This window comes from Manacus candei, unplaced genomic scaffold, assembly GCF_025592945.1.
Source record: "Manacus candei isolate 608988 ecotype Guabito, Panama unplaced genomic scaffold, ASM2559294v1 h1tg000079l, whole genome shotgun sequence".
In the NCBI taxonomy this organism is placed as follows: Eukaryota; Metazoa; Chordata; class Aves; order Passeriformes; family Pipridae; genus Manacus; species Manacus candei.
The window spans coordinates 919,503-936,210 of NW_026138127.1; the positions used below are offsets into that span (position 1 = coordinate 919,503).

Genomic DNA, 16,708 nt, shown 5'->3' on the forward strand with positions numbered 1-16,708 from the left:
ATTTTCAACTTTCAGTTTCACATACCAGCATGTCAACATTCAAGCAGTTTCTGCTCCCATCAACCACACTTAAATATTCACTCCTCCTCCTTCACCCATCCTGAGGAGCAGTAATATAAAACAAATTATGGGATTGTTTCCAACACAAGTGCTGCTGAAACATATAGGCTTGACATTATTTTACCAATTAAAAACTGGAATTAGGGACAGCTCCACTGTGAGACATACAGATTATAATGCCTGCATCCATCAAATATATTTACATACGTGTGTTTATACATCTTGCAAATGTAATTCCAGTTTCACTGTAGTACAATCCAGCAGCCAATGCTATCTTTACTGGGGAAAAATAATAATAGAAAAAAAAGAATAGTATAAAAAAATTAAGAAAAGCTTCTCTAAAACTACCTCTAAAAATTACTTTTTCAATAGTCACCTTGAAAATTCAACTTCAAGTGCAGCAACACGGATCTTCTGTGTAAGGAGACAATACATCATCCCGTGAAAAATATCTTAGATCTTGATCAATTGTTCTGGGAGTCTAAACTGCAGCCTTTCTTCTGAAACCTCCCAAACCTGAAACAGCCTTGAACTACTCTCCAAATCTCCAATACTGCGGCATTAAAGCAGCAGATATGCAAATCAGGACCTGACAATTTAGGTCCTTATTTATTCCCTAATTCTGAAATTTCCAAGAGTTTTGCTATAGTACATAAAGTCAGATTATGCTGGAGAGCAATGAATTTACAAATTTTTACATATTAGACAGACTTTATGCTGGGAGTAGTGTTTCAGGACCAGGTACATACTTAAGTTATTAAGTACAACTTAATAAGAAGGGTTTTATACTTATCAGCAAATGAAAGGTTGGTTCCAGGACACAGTACAAAAGTATCTCAGCACCTGAATTACTCAACACAATTCAACATTTCACTTTGCATCTAAAAATACAAAAGCACTGCAGTGACACAGCATGTGCTGACTGCATATCTTTAGAAATAAAAGGGGGGGAAACACTGGAAAAACTTAAATACATAAAAAATTGTCAGCTACTTTGAGCAGCAGATATAACTTTCTGGATATAATGAAGAATTGATAACTTTGAGGGTGATGTTTAATTAGAAAGCTACCAAGAAGATCACAGATACGAAGAATGTGGTTGTACTTGACCTATACCCAGCAAAGAAATGAAAATAAAAACACTTCCACAGTCTGACACTGGAGATGGGGCCCATTTCTAAATTTCTTCCATTCTATAAGAAGTTGCAACTTCAGCAGCTCCTGTAATACAAAAAAAACCCTCAACAAGATTAAGCTGCTAACTGCTGAGCAACTGGAACAAAGAATATTGACAGCACTGGTTGGGTCCCCAAAGAGAACGTTTAGAAACTAAGTAACTGGAAACAAGACTTGAACCAATTCTATGATTCATCAAACATACGCAGTAATATGTCGATTCAGTGCAGCTATAGGGAGTGAGTCTGAATACCTGTCAGGTCGAGATTAAAAATTAAAGCAGAGGTCTTGGCATGTCACGGATTCATGTTGTTAAGGGGAGAAAAAAAAAGGTAAACATATATTGACAAAGCAAAATCATTGATCAGCAGAGGATCACCACCACAATGGTGACAGTGGGGGAAGAAAAGGAAGAAAATTTGCATATTTTGACAAGGCTGATAGGCAGTTTTGAGTCAGACATTTGAGGATGCCTGACAGCAACACTTCAGACTTTTCTTTACTGTTTTTATAAAGATACCAGTGGTTTGCTGAGAAGTCAGGATTAAGCTCTCAAACCAAGGAAAATAAAAGCACAGGTCTAAGAATGCAAATTATGCAAGGAAAACACCGGTAAAAGAAGTATCTGTGCCATGACTTATTTACTACAGGCAAGCACTAAAGAGTGCTCAGAGTGATCACCTCGCCTGTGCATCCCAAAACATTCTTTAAATTCAAATAAATAAAAATAGTAATTTTTAAAAATATTTAAAATAAATTTAAAATTTATATTTTAAATTTCCCTGATCTATAGAAGAGGTTACAGTGTTTCGGTAGTTCTCCGGAATTAGGGAAGGGGAAACCAAAACCAACTCACATAATATGTGCCAATTAGTTAAACTAGAATTTCAGCTGCATTCCTGAGCTTTACCAAACATTCTTCCTGCTTGAAAAGTAGTACCCCTGGTCTTCAAAGCAACGTCAATACTGAGCAAGTGTAACTTTGTTTTAGTCCACTGCTTTCTATTTATTTTAAAAACAAATAAAATATATAAGGAAAAATATTGATGGTTTCATGATTATGGAGCCTTCTTTTCTGCTCCTCCATTACACATTTGTGAAATGTGAAAATCTTATGAAAATTTATGTGAAAATCTTTCAAAGTAAATATTTCAAAGCAAAAAGGTCCTGAAGCACAACTGCTAAAATTAAAGTTTGTAACTACATGTGCACTAACAAATATGAAAACTTCTGCTCAGTGCATCACTCTTATCAACATTTTTTAATAATAAAGTGTGCTTTGATGCTTACATTTATGTATTTTATCACATAATTACTTTTTTTTCCCTTAAGTGATGCAATGAAAAGCTAAACCAAGATAAAGTTAACAGTGGAAAACTGTGCTAGTGGACTGGCATTTCCAAATAATGTGTGTTCTTCCTCCACCCATATGGAGACCAGAAGCTAACAGATCCTGGGTTAATGAAAACTGTGTGTTTCATAAGCCTAAAGGTTGAGAGGTAATTTCTGCCACCTCCTGCTGCTCAATTCATGGACAAACACAAAAATTATGGCTCTAGAGACAGCATTTAACTGATTTCCCAAAAATAGGCAGGATAATCATAGTGAGATTCTGGTTTGGTTACTCTAAAACATTCTTCACATGTGGAAGATTTAAAACCCAGAACATCAGCTTTAGACATGCCACAATTGCACTACTCTGTTTTACTCTGGCAATTGGTGAAATACCAATTAACCAGTATGAAAATGCCTTTTTACAGAGCAGCCAAATGCTTGTTAGAGCTTGTGAGCCACAGGGCTACCAGGAGCAGTAGGTTCAACACTTCTTTCTCTTTCATACTAAGGAAGGACTCTCTAAGGCAAGAAGCACTAAAATTTCAGCTAAAATTATGGGGAAAGCTTGAAAAGTCTCTAGGACACCTCTTTTGTGTCAGGAAAAGACCTTTCAAGAAAGTCTTCTATTTTTTCTGCTCAAGAAATAAACAAATTTGGAGATTTCAAAGTTTTATTTACTACATGTTGGTCTTGTAAACATAAAACATAAAAATGGCACTTTAAAAACACTGTCCTGTTATTATTTTTCCTTTTGTCTCTCAACTTCACTTTTATGACCAGCTCTGTTAATTACATTTATTCTACAAAGAGTTCTAGAATACCAAATATTGCAGCACAAATCCTGACCATGTGTAAAGCAACTTCTGCACCAGCACCACCACAGGTTTGCCAAGACTCTGTATCTTCCATGGAAGTCACATTTTAGGTCAAAAAACTCCAACAGTATTTTGTGCCTTGGAGCTGCTTCAGTGCCGATCACTTCTGAGGCAGCTCGAACTCCTTCATAAGTAGCCAGGATCTCTTTCTCGGTGTATAGCTGGCTTCAGATCCTTTGTATCCCTGGCTCCAGAATCCCAGAGGTCATCCTCTGGTCTCCCCAGGCACTTTCTGCCAGAGGCTCCAGGAAGGGCCATTCTTCCTGACTGCAGTGTAGAGCACGTTCTTCACGTCCTGTCCTGTCCTTACTGGCCCAAGGGCTACCGCATGGGCAATCTCCTGTTTAATTTGTTCAAAGGCTTGTTGTTGTTCAGGGCCCCACTGGAAATCATTTTTCTTCCGTGTCACAAGGTAGAGAGGGCTTACAATCTGACAGTACTCAGGGATATGCATCCTCCAAAAGCCCACAGCGCCTAGGAAAGCCTGTGAAGTTCCCCTGAAGACAATCAGAGGAATCAAATGTCACCAAACCTAAATATGAAATAAAGTACCGTGGCTGTGCAATGGTACATGATTTAAAATGTTCCAGTAGATGTGTTATCCACATGACAAAAATGGATACAATTTACATGGTTTTCTCGTTCAGCAGAAGTGTAACACAGGAATTACTAAAAAAAAAAAAGGCAATTTTCACTCGCAGAATTCTTCTCCTGTTTAGGTAATGGTTGTGTATAATTGCTTACAACCACACACGCACATCAACAGTAACTCAGCTTCTGCTACTAGCAAGGTAGTATATCTCAATAGCTGCAACATTTTCCGGGCCCCATTTAATAAAGCTGGGATAGATTTTCTGAGGTGGCTTCTAGTCACTAATAAATCTAGTATGCAAATGGTGTTTGTTTCTTGATATATTTGCTCTGACCTCAACCTGAAATTCTGAAAACTGTGAGGAATCCAACAAGAGAAAAGGTATTGGAATTACTGTGTTTTACTGTAACTTTTTTCAGCTAGTAAACTGACAAAACCAGGATATTTCACATCTTTTATGTGACTGGTTTACAGAGTTTGGTTAATCCAGTATTAGCCCTGTATCAAGAAAAACGACTCTTTGTTAAGAACAAAGATTATTACTACAGACACAGGTATGAAAGCTTTAAAGTATTAACCCTGAGATTTACACGGATAAGTATCCTAACTCAGCCTCTTGAACAGGAGGTTCAAGAGGCTGGAGCACCTCTGGAGTTTATCTCCCATCAGGAACAGTTGCTTTATCTCCAGATATTTGGAAGGTAAAAAAACAGAGAAGAAAGAAAGAAAAACCCAAACCAGGGTACTTAACATATTAACAAGAACTTGTAGCCAATCTTTAAGCACACATAACCAAGATTTAATTCCTAATGTCAAAATCATCTCAGCCCAAATTACCAGCTCTTTCAGCTCCTGCTCTCTTTAAACGTAATTTTTAAGGCACATAACAAAATCAAAGGTTTTACTATCATTCAACCATAGGCTTGATGTTAATAACGTTAACTGGGCCATTTCCAGTTAACATTATTAACAAATCATTGTTTTGCATTTGGATAGTTGACAAATTAAGAAGAAAGTAGAAAATTAACATACCAAGTTGGTAATTTTTTATCTTCCTTTTTTTTCAAAGTAACAGGGAGTGAATGCATTGCTTTTTAGAGGTTTCTAATCCACAGAAACATGGAATAACCCAAATTGTTATTGACAAACACTGCAAAGACTGAGGTTGGGTCAAAGAGAATCAACACTTGTCTGTTGTTGGACAGACAACTCAGCTGCAACTGCTGAAATTCAGGAAAACTTTAGGCAGCTAAAAACCAGGCTTTTAAGAAGAATCTTAAACTACACATTCCACTGTATAAAATTATTACCCATACTGGATGAAAATTGGAAGTTATACTTGTGTGTTTTAGTGGCAACAGAAAAATGTATTAACAATAAACGTTCCAGAACTACCACTCCGGTGTGAGATGACATCTAGCAACATTAAAAATCTATTAAAGTCCTTTTTGGAAATCATCCTCTGGGATATTCTGGCCTCCAGTACCATTTTCTTGTGCTAATTTGGATTTCAGGAAACTGAACAGAAGCAATGTTAGCTTTACTGAGCAAGCTTTTTTTTTAGTACTTAAATACTTTCCATCGTTCAGTCAGGTCATGCTTTCTAAGCAATCAAGCTAAAAATGTAATTTTTAGAAATAATGAAAGCTTAGTTCTTTGTACAATTTAAGAAACATGATTAAGGGAACAGAAGCAGCTTCAACAAAACCCTCCACATACTGCAGTGCTTAAAAAAGAAATAACAATACCAATTTTGTTCCAGGAAGAAGAAATTCTGCAAGTTATCAGGATAAGACAGCAAAGATGTTAAGGAGCTCCCTTTGTCCCTACTAAGAGGAAATCCAACTCATGTCCTCCACAGAGCAATGGGGGAAAAAGCAGCTGAAGCAAGAAAAATTAAGCAGTTGGCAATGGGAGTCACAAAACACCCTGCTGCTGTACACAAAAAGTAACACAAAACCATGAAAATACTGGGAAAATAAAAACCCAAACCTTTTAAAAATTCACTACTAGGATGGAGTGAAAAGCTTTTTGCAATGGCATCTGAGAGTTGTCCATGGAACCCCGTTTCAAACCTTTTGTCCTTATAAACAGAAAATTTGATATTTTCTTCACAAGAGAAAAGAACTTCAAAAAGGTCTCTTTGCCACAAATACGCAGGGAAAAAAAAGACAAAAGTAGACTAAATAAAATAATGCTTGGTTCCTTGTACTGAGAAATAACTGAAATTGGACAGTAGACAAGAATGACCCACTGTATTAGCACCATTTTCTATGACCCTAGCACTGCAGACATGTGTGAATATAATCTGAGTGTTCACACATGAAATGCCACTCAGCCATGAAACTGTTTGCCAGATTGGGGCCAAAGTCCCTGATCTGCACAGGTAGATCCCAACATCTGTGCAGATCTGTGATAAAGCCAATGAGGTCATGCTCCACAGACTTCTACATGCCTGATTTTACAAATCCCACTCCAAATCTTACTCAAGTAAACTTGTTTTATTAAGTACAATGTCATACTTGACTATATGCATATACACACTGTATATTTTTCTGCCATGCTCTTAAAACAGAAAAGATATTAAAACTCACCTCCTGGACTATACTCCCTTAATTATTTAGTTTTTAAGAACTCTGTACATTCAATAGGCTAAAATTTTAGGTCAGCAATATGTTTATGGATATCAGATCTGAAAGCAGAACAGGAAAACGTTTTCCAGACTCTTTATGGCTCAGAACATAATATTTATTACACACCCTATAAAGAACTTCTTCTTCCTCTTCCTTTGTCAGAGTAAACTAGACAGGTCATGCATCTCTTCTGGTGTGAATCATGCAGAGAACTACTTTGTTGGCAGGGTAAATGAGCCACTGATGGGTTGCAGATGGTGCATCTGAGTTTTGTTATATGTATCTTCCCTAACTTGGGTAAATCTGATTTGTGGAAGTTACTGTGACAGCACTGTGGAGATGTACACTTAAGTTAAGGAGGCGTCACAATAAAACAACCTGCAATGAAAATGTGCAATGCAGACTTTCACCTTAAGACAAGCTTATTATTTTTGATTCTCCTTTATTATGCCATAACCTCCATTTTTCTCTAAGGAGAGAGAAAATGGAGATGAAAGGATTTATTTTCTCTGTATACACCAAAGGTTTGCTATTTTTAGTGGCTAAGTTAACGTGTTTGGAATGCCAAGATTTCACAATAAGAAACAAGATTTCAAAACCTCATTCTAAATGTATTCCAGTAAGCAGATCTGCACGTTTCTTCTCAAGCAACACATTCTGTGCAGGCTGAAGAACCCATGTTGGTACAACTGCTTGTAGCATCAATTTGGCAGAAAATTCAAAAAGACTATTATCTGTTCCTGTGACTCGTGTTACATAATGTGCATTTCATATTTAGTGCTGTGTTTGGATGTGACAGTTTTAGTCAGCCATGGATATCCTTGTTCCCTCCAGAGGCCTGCCTGCCTTTTCTCTTCATTACTTCATTTTTTACCACCTCTCATAAGGCATTTGTTGTTCAGCTGTTCTTATTAAAAGCTGCATGTCTCCCACAATTTGTGATCTTCAGGATTCATCTTTCATCATATTAGAGAGCAGATGGAAGTTGTAAGTCTTCGGTTTTTCCAGGCATGTGTTAAGCAAGTCTGAAATGAGTCACTTAGACGTATTAATGGAGCAGTCAAGCCGATAACAAAATCTGTGTTTGGCATATTGTGCAGAAATAAGGCTCTCACTTTCACTTTTACTTTTTATGAGGCTAGAGAAGAATGCATTTAGGCAAAGTGCCTCAAATCTAACCAAGTACTGGCACCAGGAAAAGAGAAATTACTGTATTCTGGTGGAGACAAAGGTATGGCCATGCACAGGTGCACCTTTGCACAGCTCCAAAACTCCTCCTCACCATTAGCCTAGAGAGAAATCTCACTGCATAAACTGGAACTGCTCAGTGCAAACCCTTGACAGGAGGATACCTGAATCATTTGGCATTACAAACATCAGGTGAAATCCTGGTGTGGAAGATTAATCACCAGGAGGAAGAAGCGCAGAGGAAACAGGTCGTGGCAAGGCTTTAATGCAACATTTGCTCTCCATTGATCAAACATTTGTGTGGCACTTTATTGACGTGAAGCATTATGTACAGTCAGTGTTAAATATTAATGTCAGAAGATCTCGAACTCTAAATCCAGAGCCTTTGTTAATCAGTTTAATATTCCCAGTGTTACTGAGCTACAACTTGACCTCCTTTAATAACTTTCTGGAGTGCTATAAAAACATACTGTGTACACATAGTATACACATAGTATACATACCTATGCAATGAATAAGAATGATCTGTATGTCAACAGCAGGAAATAAAATGTTTTTAAAAACAACTACTAAAACAAAAGTTTTGAAACAGGGCATTTCTCAATTCCTCTTGAATTCATGGTAGGATGTATCTTCTCAATTTTAGAAGAGAAATAAATTTCAAAGAACCAAGTTGCTACAAATTTTGAGGGAATGTCTAAAATCCAGAAGGTTTACCATTCTACATAATAAATTATTAAATTACATATCATTATGCATATATACATGTACGTGCCTTCATTTGTAAAAGGAAAAACATCCTTTCTCCACTGACACTTTAATTTTGTGTCCACTCCAATTATAAAGTTTAAAATTTAAACTGTAATGCAGCTTTCATTATGGTAGCATAAATAATCCATTAAATCCATTACAGTAAATGAAAAAATTAAAATTTGAATGAACACAGTTCATTCAATTGCAAGGAATTTTGCACAAGACACATTTAACAACATCACTCTGAAAGATGGCTGAAGTTAACAGCTGCTCATCAGGACAACCATACAGGAAAAGAAACTGAGGTATTCTGGGATTTCCACTGAACTGGTCAAAAATTTCCACTGGAGCCTTCTTCCAGGCAATGACACATGTCACAATTTCAAAGCAGGAGTGCCTTGGCTTTATTTTAATTATAAAGAAAGCCCTTGACTTCAGAACACAGAGAAACTAATCCATGGAGACAAATATCATGGACTAAAGCAACTATTAATTTAAATGTGTCTATCAACAATTAAAAAAATAATCTCACAAACAGATTTTACCTGTGTTTTGTAAAATAATAAACTACTCTACAAGCCTGTGAAGCAGCCTGAGCATTCCAGCCACTTCCCTCAGTATCTGACCTCTTCCTCCTCTTGTGCCCTCCACATTCTCTCTTAAACCACTGACTTCTTCCCTAACTTGCTGAATCTTCACACACTCCCCCTCTCCTCCAACAAAAGAAGACCAAATTTTGCCCTATTTCATAAATTTGGCATGGTTCTACACACATTGTACATAAATCTTTTTAGTGCTCTGTTCTGAACAAATACTATTTTTTGCACTGAATGTTCCTGGAAAGCCTCCCCTCATTAAAATGGCTGTTATCTCCTATTGTTTTCAATGAAAACAAACCTATAATGGTTCTCAGAAAACAGGCAAAAGAAAGTAACATGTCTAGTGTCTCTCTCTGGGAACCATGAAAGAGGAGTTAAATTACCTTTGGGTAAATGGTGGTTTCTTTTCCTGTCAGCAGCTTCCACCTTCTAAGGCAATTAAATATCCACTCAAAGAAGGGGCATTGAAATTTTGGGGAGAAAATGTTGCTTGAGCTCTCTGAAACAAGTGGGTTAGCCCTCACATTAAAAGAGAAGCACAGTAAAAAAATTACCTGGGAAATCAACTCTATGAAGAGAAAAATTACGTTGGTTGTAAGAAACAACATATTGGAGCTTACAATTAACATTTGTGACACAGAGTATTTCAAATCCAACCACTGTATGTGCCAGTAATTTACGGAAAGGAATGATGAAGGAGGATGGTGGTGATATGCAGAACAAGCACTTCTTCCTTCTTCATGAAAATGTGCAAATGAGAATACTCTTGGGGAATTTCTTAGCAGAAAACAAATAAAGAATAAATCCCTATTTTCCTGCAAAAGGAGTCCCTACAATCCAAAGGAAGTACCAGTTTCTAATTCTGAAAATTTCTGATGAGCAAAAACAAGAGTTTCACATTCTTGGAGATGCCAGTGCAGTATTTTGAGATACACCTATAAATACATGACACAAGTCACTGCTGTTTGCAGAAAGTGATGCCTACTGTGAATGGGGCCTGGAGGATGCTTTTAATTAATCCTTTCCACACAATTGCATTTAAGAACAGCTACTAAGTAATAAAATTAAGGAGCTGAAGAGACTGAAAAAGTTCAGCTTGCCTGTGTCCAGTTCTGTTTAAGACCCCGGAATTCTGAATCACACTGTCCTTTCCAAACCTCTCAGTAAGCACTGGCCTCCCACAAAGACAAAATAATGTTTCTACAGGACTGACAAGATAAGAATGCTAAACATTTATCACGTTTTTTCACATTTACAGCTTTCTGGTTGCACACTGGAGAAACCAAAGGACCTACCACCTTGTGAGACATATCAAGAATATTCTGCACAAAATATGATTTATTAATTGTTCACTGTTGTGCAATCTTTAACTATATAATGTGTTCAGATATGTGATTTCAAGGCAGATGTCAGGTTTCTTTAGTCTTCTAGCTTCCATATGTAAGAACACATTTTACTATACATATATACCTGAACAGTGTGAGACATGATCTCCATGGAATGAAAAGAACAGAAAAGCAAGGTATTTTATTTAAAAATGAATGCTATTTACACAAAAACCAAAGGATATTATTTTGACAATGAATGTGTAGAAGGAAATGTTTTTCATTTTCATATTACTTACAAAAAGAATACCATGGCCACTTAATTTCTTCTAGTTTTAAGAAATAATTCGCTGTCTACACGGACACAGGTAATATCTACATAGCAGGATGAATCATATGTTGAAAGAACATATTCTGAAGGTGATTTTACAGATTTAGTGATGATCACTAAATATGTAAAGGGCCTTGCACATCTCTGTGGAACTCAGGTATGGAATTAATAAGTAACTCAGGCCAGCAGCATTGATTTTGGTACAACAGTCCTGAGCAAAGCAGAGATTTATTTTTTTTATTTCTGTTTTAAGCAGAAGGAGTTTAATATGCATTCTCCACAGAAACTGGCAGCTGGAAACCAGATCTGGAATTCAATTTTCATCAAGAAACCTGTGAGGACTCAGAAGTTGCCCTAACTAGGCTGCCTGCAGAAGGACAGAGTAGCAGGAGACGGGGAAGGTAAGAAAACCAAGAGCGAAAGCAAGTTCTTCCATCCCCATACAAAAGGCAGAGAGGGAAGACAGCAGCTGAAAGAAATTAGAAAAAGAACAGTCCTTGTGGGAAAATAGTCACATAGGCTTTTCATGGTAATCTTTAGTCCAAAACAGACATAAAAATATTCATAACCCCTCAAATCTGAGTACTGATAATGACTAATTAAGGGGGGTTGGGGCATTTAGGGAATGCAAGTGCTTTTTAGATCAGCCGAAGGAAGATGAATCCAGGGAAGAAAGTGGTCATTTTTCTCCCCATAAAACATAGCAATAAATGCAGGGACCCAATTTTCCTGAAGAAAATCTCACAGACTGATCAGCCATCTCAAGTGTCCAAACATTACCCTCAGTAACTTCTAGAAAAGATTGATTTATATAGTTACAACCTTTAAAAGGAATAATCTGGACAGAACTGATTATAGCATCGTCTTTGATACACTCTACAACCTTCACACAAACCAAGCTGTATGTCACACAGCTCACCATAAACTGTGCTAACAAGTCAGACGGAAATGTGGTACCAGCTCATGAGACTGGACAGTCGCTGGGGCAATGAATGTCTCTTTTTTCTTATCTTGTAAATGACCTGGAAGTCTTTTGGGAGAAATAAACACAAACAAGAGATCCTTGCTCATACCAAGAGTGGTCTTTCAAGGAGCTGTGGAGAAGACACCAGTAAAAACCCTACCTGGAAAATAATCAAGATTTGACTATAGCTACTTGTGAGAAATAGTAAATACCTTCTTTGCACCAATGCCACACAGAAAAAAATTTGATTGCCAAGAGGGTGAGAGAGGCACGGGAACTTCTCAACAGTAAAAATACCTTATCTGTTATGTACAGAAATCATCTTGCAATAAAGGACTTTTCAGGTACTACTCCTTCAAACCGAGGGTCCAGAGATGTGAATAAGTGGCGAGGCCTGAGGAAGAGGAGCTTGAGGAAGAGGAGGATAGTCATTTGTGGTTTTCTGAAGTAGAGGTGCTGCTAAAAATCCAGTTTATGTTTTATTTCCCCTTTTCCCTCAGTCTTCAGCTTGGGAAGAAGTGGAAGAAGATGCACATTGGAACTCTCTTCTCTCATTATAAGATCTCAAAACTTGGAAAAACAAGCTCTGAACTAGAAAGATGATGAGATCTCCTTGGGATACTGTGAAGAAAGACAAACCAACTCTTCCACAAAGACTAAATTCTGCCTCAGAGCATCAATGTATGTAATTTTTCACAAGACTTCGAAGCACAGAGAAGTTTTCCTCCAGGAAAAGTAACAGGTACCTGGAAAATAATCACGGGGATTTTTCTGCTCCAAATAAAGCTACTCCTACTGAAACACATGCAATATTTAGAAGCTGGGTGTGCAAGCACCAGCTTCCATTCCTGAGTTACCTGAAACGTAAACCATTTCCAATTCTATGCCATATATGTTAAAACTTCCAGGCAGAACCTATCCAAGCATCCCTCTTTTCAAGTCTAAAAGAGATTTCATAAATGTACGTAATGGGTTCAGAAACTTGTTCACTCAGAACAAAATATACCCAACAGCAAATCTCAATAGAAAATAAACGTATAATCCACTTCAAATACAGAGAAGCTGAAAATACTTAAACTCGGGATGAGCATAGAAAATCTTCTTTATAAAGCCAGAATAGGCCTTTGCTTTTCTATTTATTGCATTTGCAGTAAGATGAGCATTGTAGCACTGCAAGCAACAAAGTGCTGTCTGAGAAGGAGAGGGAGAACTCAAAAGGCATTATTTTTACAATTGCAGTTGAGATACTGCAGAACTTTAAAGTAAACTTAAAGAAACTACATTTTTGTGTATATTCATTCTATGAGTCAACCTGTGTGTTCCTGACTGACTCGGAGGCAGCAGTATTTCACAAACCATTAAGTCATCCACAAGTGATTTCCTCCTCCATCAAACATCCTCAAACCTTTCTCTCTCCACAAAAGCAAAGACAGACAAGATCATTCCCTCAGCTAACACAGCCCACTCAGTGCTAGAGATGACATGTCTGGTGTACCCAGACCACACACTCCTTCAGCAGGAACGATTTTTCTTAGCTCAAGTGGAACGCATGCCTAATAAAAAATTCTGAATTGCTCATATGAATTAATAAACGAGCGTTTTGTGCTGTTTTGTACTTACAATTACAGCCTTCAGATATGACAGCACCACTACAAATGCTCTACTTGACCTGCAACGTGACTAGCAGGGTTTTGATTTACCAGACCCCTTGGCCTCGTGGAGAAGTCTGAATCCGACAAGCAGCTTCCTGATGGATCTTAACTGATGGTGGAGTTTTGACCCCTCTGAAGTCAGTGGCAAAACACTACATGGGTCAGGATTGCACTTAATAAATGTTCATCTTCCTCTGCTGTGAAATTTGTTTGGTCATATTTTATAATGATTTTTTATGTTCTTTAACATGAGTATACAACACACTCATAAAATACTGGACACAAATATCATGATGCAGACTGTCCTGCTAAGCAAAAAACAGGTGATGCTTAGGAACACCAAGAGTCTTGCAAGGTGTTAAATGAGTTTATCTCAATTGTGACAAAAATAATGCAAAGCTTTTCCTACCACCTTAAAAGATTGAGAGAACGGGTTTTAGAAATAATTGGTGAGTCAACTTCCGAAATAAACTGAATTGTATCTAAAATAAGCACACATCCTGTCCGGATGTGCATATAGAATCATGCCATGATTTTATCTTTTCTTCACCAAGCATGACTTTATACAGTAACTTAAACATTCAGACAATCTCGAAATTGTATCACACACAGAACTCGTATTTTCTCACTCCTCTTGAACCATGATAATACACATCATAATGCAACAGAACTGAGCAGTAAAGCCATGTAATAGTCCAAGATCTGTATAAGTTAGAAACCATAAAGGGTGGCAATAAGACAACTTTTTTAAATTTTACACTATTTTGATTCACTTACTCAAAAGCTTAGTATACCTCAAAATTTAGATTCAATAGTGAACTTACTGATCAGTGAAAGTCTTGTGAGTTTAAAGATTTGTGTACTCCCCTCCTCTTTAGACTTCCAAGTACTTTCTCAATGAAAATTTTTTCTTGCTGATCATTCCGTTTCACAATTGTTTCATAACATTTACAGGTTTTGGATTTTTGGCTTTTGTTTAAAAAAGTATCTTTTGAGAGCACAATGTCCCCCATTCAAGTGAACTGTTGCGCTGTGGATTCTGATCTTCCCAAATTTAAATCTCTACTGTCATTTTCCCAGAGTTTTAAAGTATTCCTGTAAAATTATTGCTCCTTGTAGGGAATGAAACAAGGATTGAAAATATACTGCTAAATATTTTACTTTTCCAATAACTTTATATTTGAAACAGATCAAGTAAAAATTATTACAGCAATTGTACTTGCAAGAGTTACTTCATTTCCAATTTGAGGAATGTGTTTCACTAAACTGGCTGACCTTAACATCTCTGTGGGTGCAAAACTTTCTTGAAACTTTGTTCCTCTCTCTGATACCTTTTTTTCCCCATTAATTATGTCTAGTGATCAATGTAGCCCAGATCTGACTGTGCAACATTGTTCAAGCTCCTTTACCAGTTACCCTCAAAATTTAACCAAGTACAGGGTGTTGAAGAGGCATTGGTAAAATATGCTGAACAGATCTACCTGTCATGCATTTACAATATAAGCTGTTGTTTACTACAGAGAAGGCAAGATCACCATTAGCTCACATACTGTAAGATACCAAGCCATTACAACAGAAAATGGTCACTTAGCTGATTCATTCCTGTTGTTGCAAATCTGTGTTTGTAAGACATTGGGTTGTGGCAGTTGGTTTTCAATTTTATCTGCAGAAATGTATTTCAGCAGTAACTAGACAGTACTTCTAAGACAGATCTGGTAAAGACTCAAGGAGAGAGGTTTCACAGTTGCACTGTGGGAATTATTCTCCCTCAAAACACCACTGAAATTCCTGCTGTGTTTTGAACTAAGTCTCAAAGGCAGCAAAACCGGCATAAAACTTCTGCCCTTTAATACTCCCGTTCTCTTGGACCAGATGATTTTGCATTTAACAAATTCCGTGATGCTAAATTGTTTATTAGGATGAGGAAGACTTACTCCAGGATACAAAAATATCTGAACAACCACACTCTCAGGCTGTGGGGTCCTGGCAGAAGCCAGGGGATCAATTCTAACTGCTGAACAGCCTTTTCTTTAGCACTGGCGGAGCTAATTGGGTATTTGGACAGGTCACATCCATGCTTCCATTTGCCTTTGTGACCAGCCTGATGTGTCCATGTACAGAAGGATATTCTTTATTCTGCATTAACACCTGGGACAGCATCTTGATCTCTGAGATGGCTTCCAGGAGTTACTCGTGTTGTGCTCCATCACATTTTATCACATGCAACTAAAAAAATGTGGTAAAGACACAAAACTTACATAGTCATGGAAGGCTTTTGCTTCACTTGAGTGTTCACATGTTTCTCGTCTTTCTGGAGCTGCACAGTAGAGATCCCAAAATACACTGCAAGAAGTTACAGAGAGGGTGACAACGTCACTGTAATGCTCATGTAGATTCTATGGTGTACACACCTCCCCCACGTGCATGTCCCTGTGTAGAAACAGACACATTACTTTCCCTCCAAGGGATGAAAACACCTCTGAGGAAGAATTTAGCTTTGTAAAACACCTGTGAGGAATCAAGTCCTGCTGTCTGATCTCTGAGGCAAGCAGTGCTCTTCTTTAATACCACTGTAGTACAGACCAAAAATGTAGGCCAATATATATGGCTTAAGAGTATAATGTGTATTAGTTTGTATTTAACCTCATCCCTCTGGCAACTGCTCCAATTAACCTCCACAAAGATGGATTTGTAATAACATGGAAAGGAAAGAAACTGGAGAGAGAGACGGGAGTCCTTCCAATGTCAAGGTTCACAGAATCCCAGAATGGTTTGGGTTGGAAGGGACTTTAAAGTCCATCCAGTCCCACCCCATGCCATGAGGGACACCTTCCACTATCCCAGGTTGCTCCAAGCCCAATCCAACCTGGCCTTGGACACTTCCAAGGATGAGGTAGCCACAGCTTCTCTGGGCAAATGTCCAATACTGTCCCTAAACAAAAGTTCCCACAGAATCTGGTGTATGGACCATTTTGTGGTGTAGAAAATAGATGGGCATGTTCTTGGGTCGTAAAGAAAGGAAACTAAGGTACCTACTCCCATTGGTCTTCCCCCTAAACCTCTTCAGAGTTATACACAAATCAGATATAACACAAAGTTTCTGGAATGAAACTGTATGCGTGTTAGAATGATTAAAATAATAAAATTTGTCATTAGACTTAACGCTTTATACCTTAGTCCAGCACCCGCTTTGTAATCCTATAAAGTTATAATCCTTTATAACTT

General features: G+C 37.5%; 1 protein-coding gene across 2 annotated transcripts in view; it reads right to left on the reverse strand.

Moving 5' to 3' along the window:
• Nucleotides 1-16,708, reverse strand: part of SSBP2 (single stranded DNA binding protein 2) — a 135,691-nt gene that overhangs the window by 82,095 nt on the left and 36,888 nt on the right. For both annotated transcript variants that reach the window (XM_051810850.1, XM_051810849.1), the window contains exon 4: nt 15,742-15,826. In XM_051810850.1, coding sequence (XP_051666810.1) covers nt 15,742-15,826 — 85 coding nt within the window. The remainder of the gene's footprint in view (nt 1-15,741; nt 15,827-16,708) is intronic.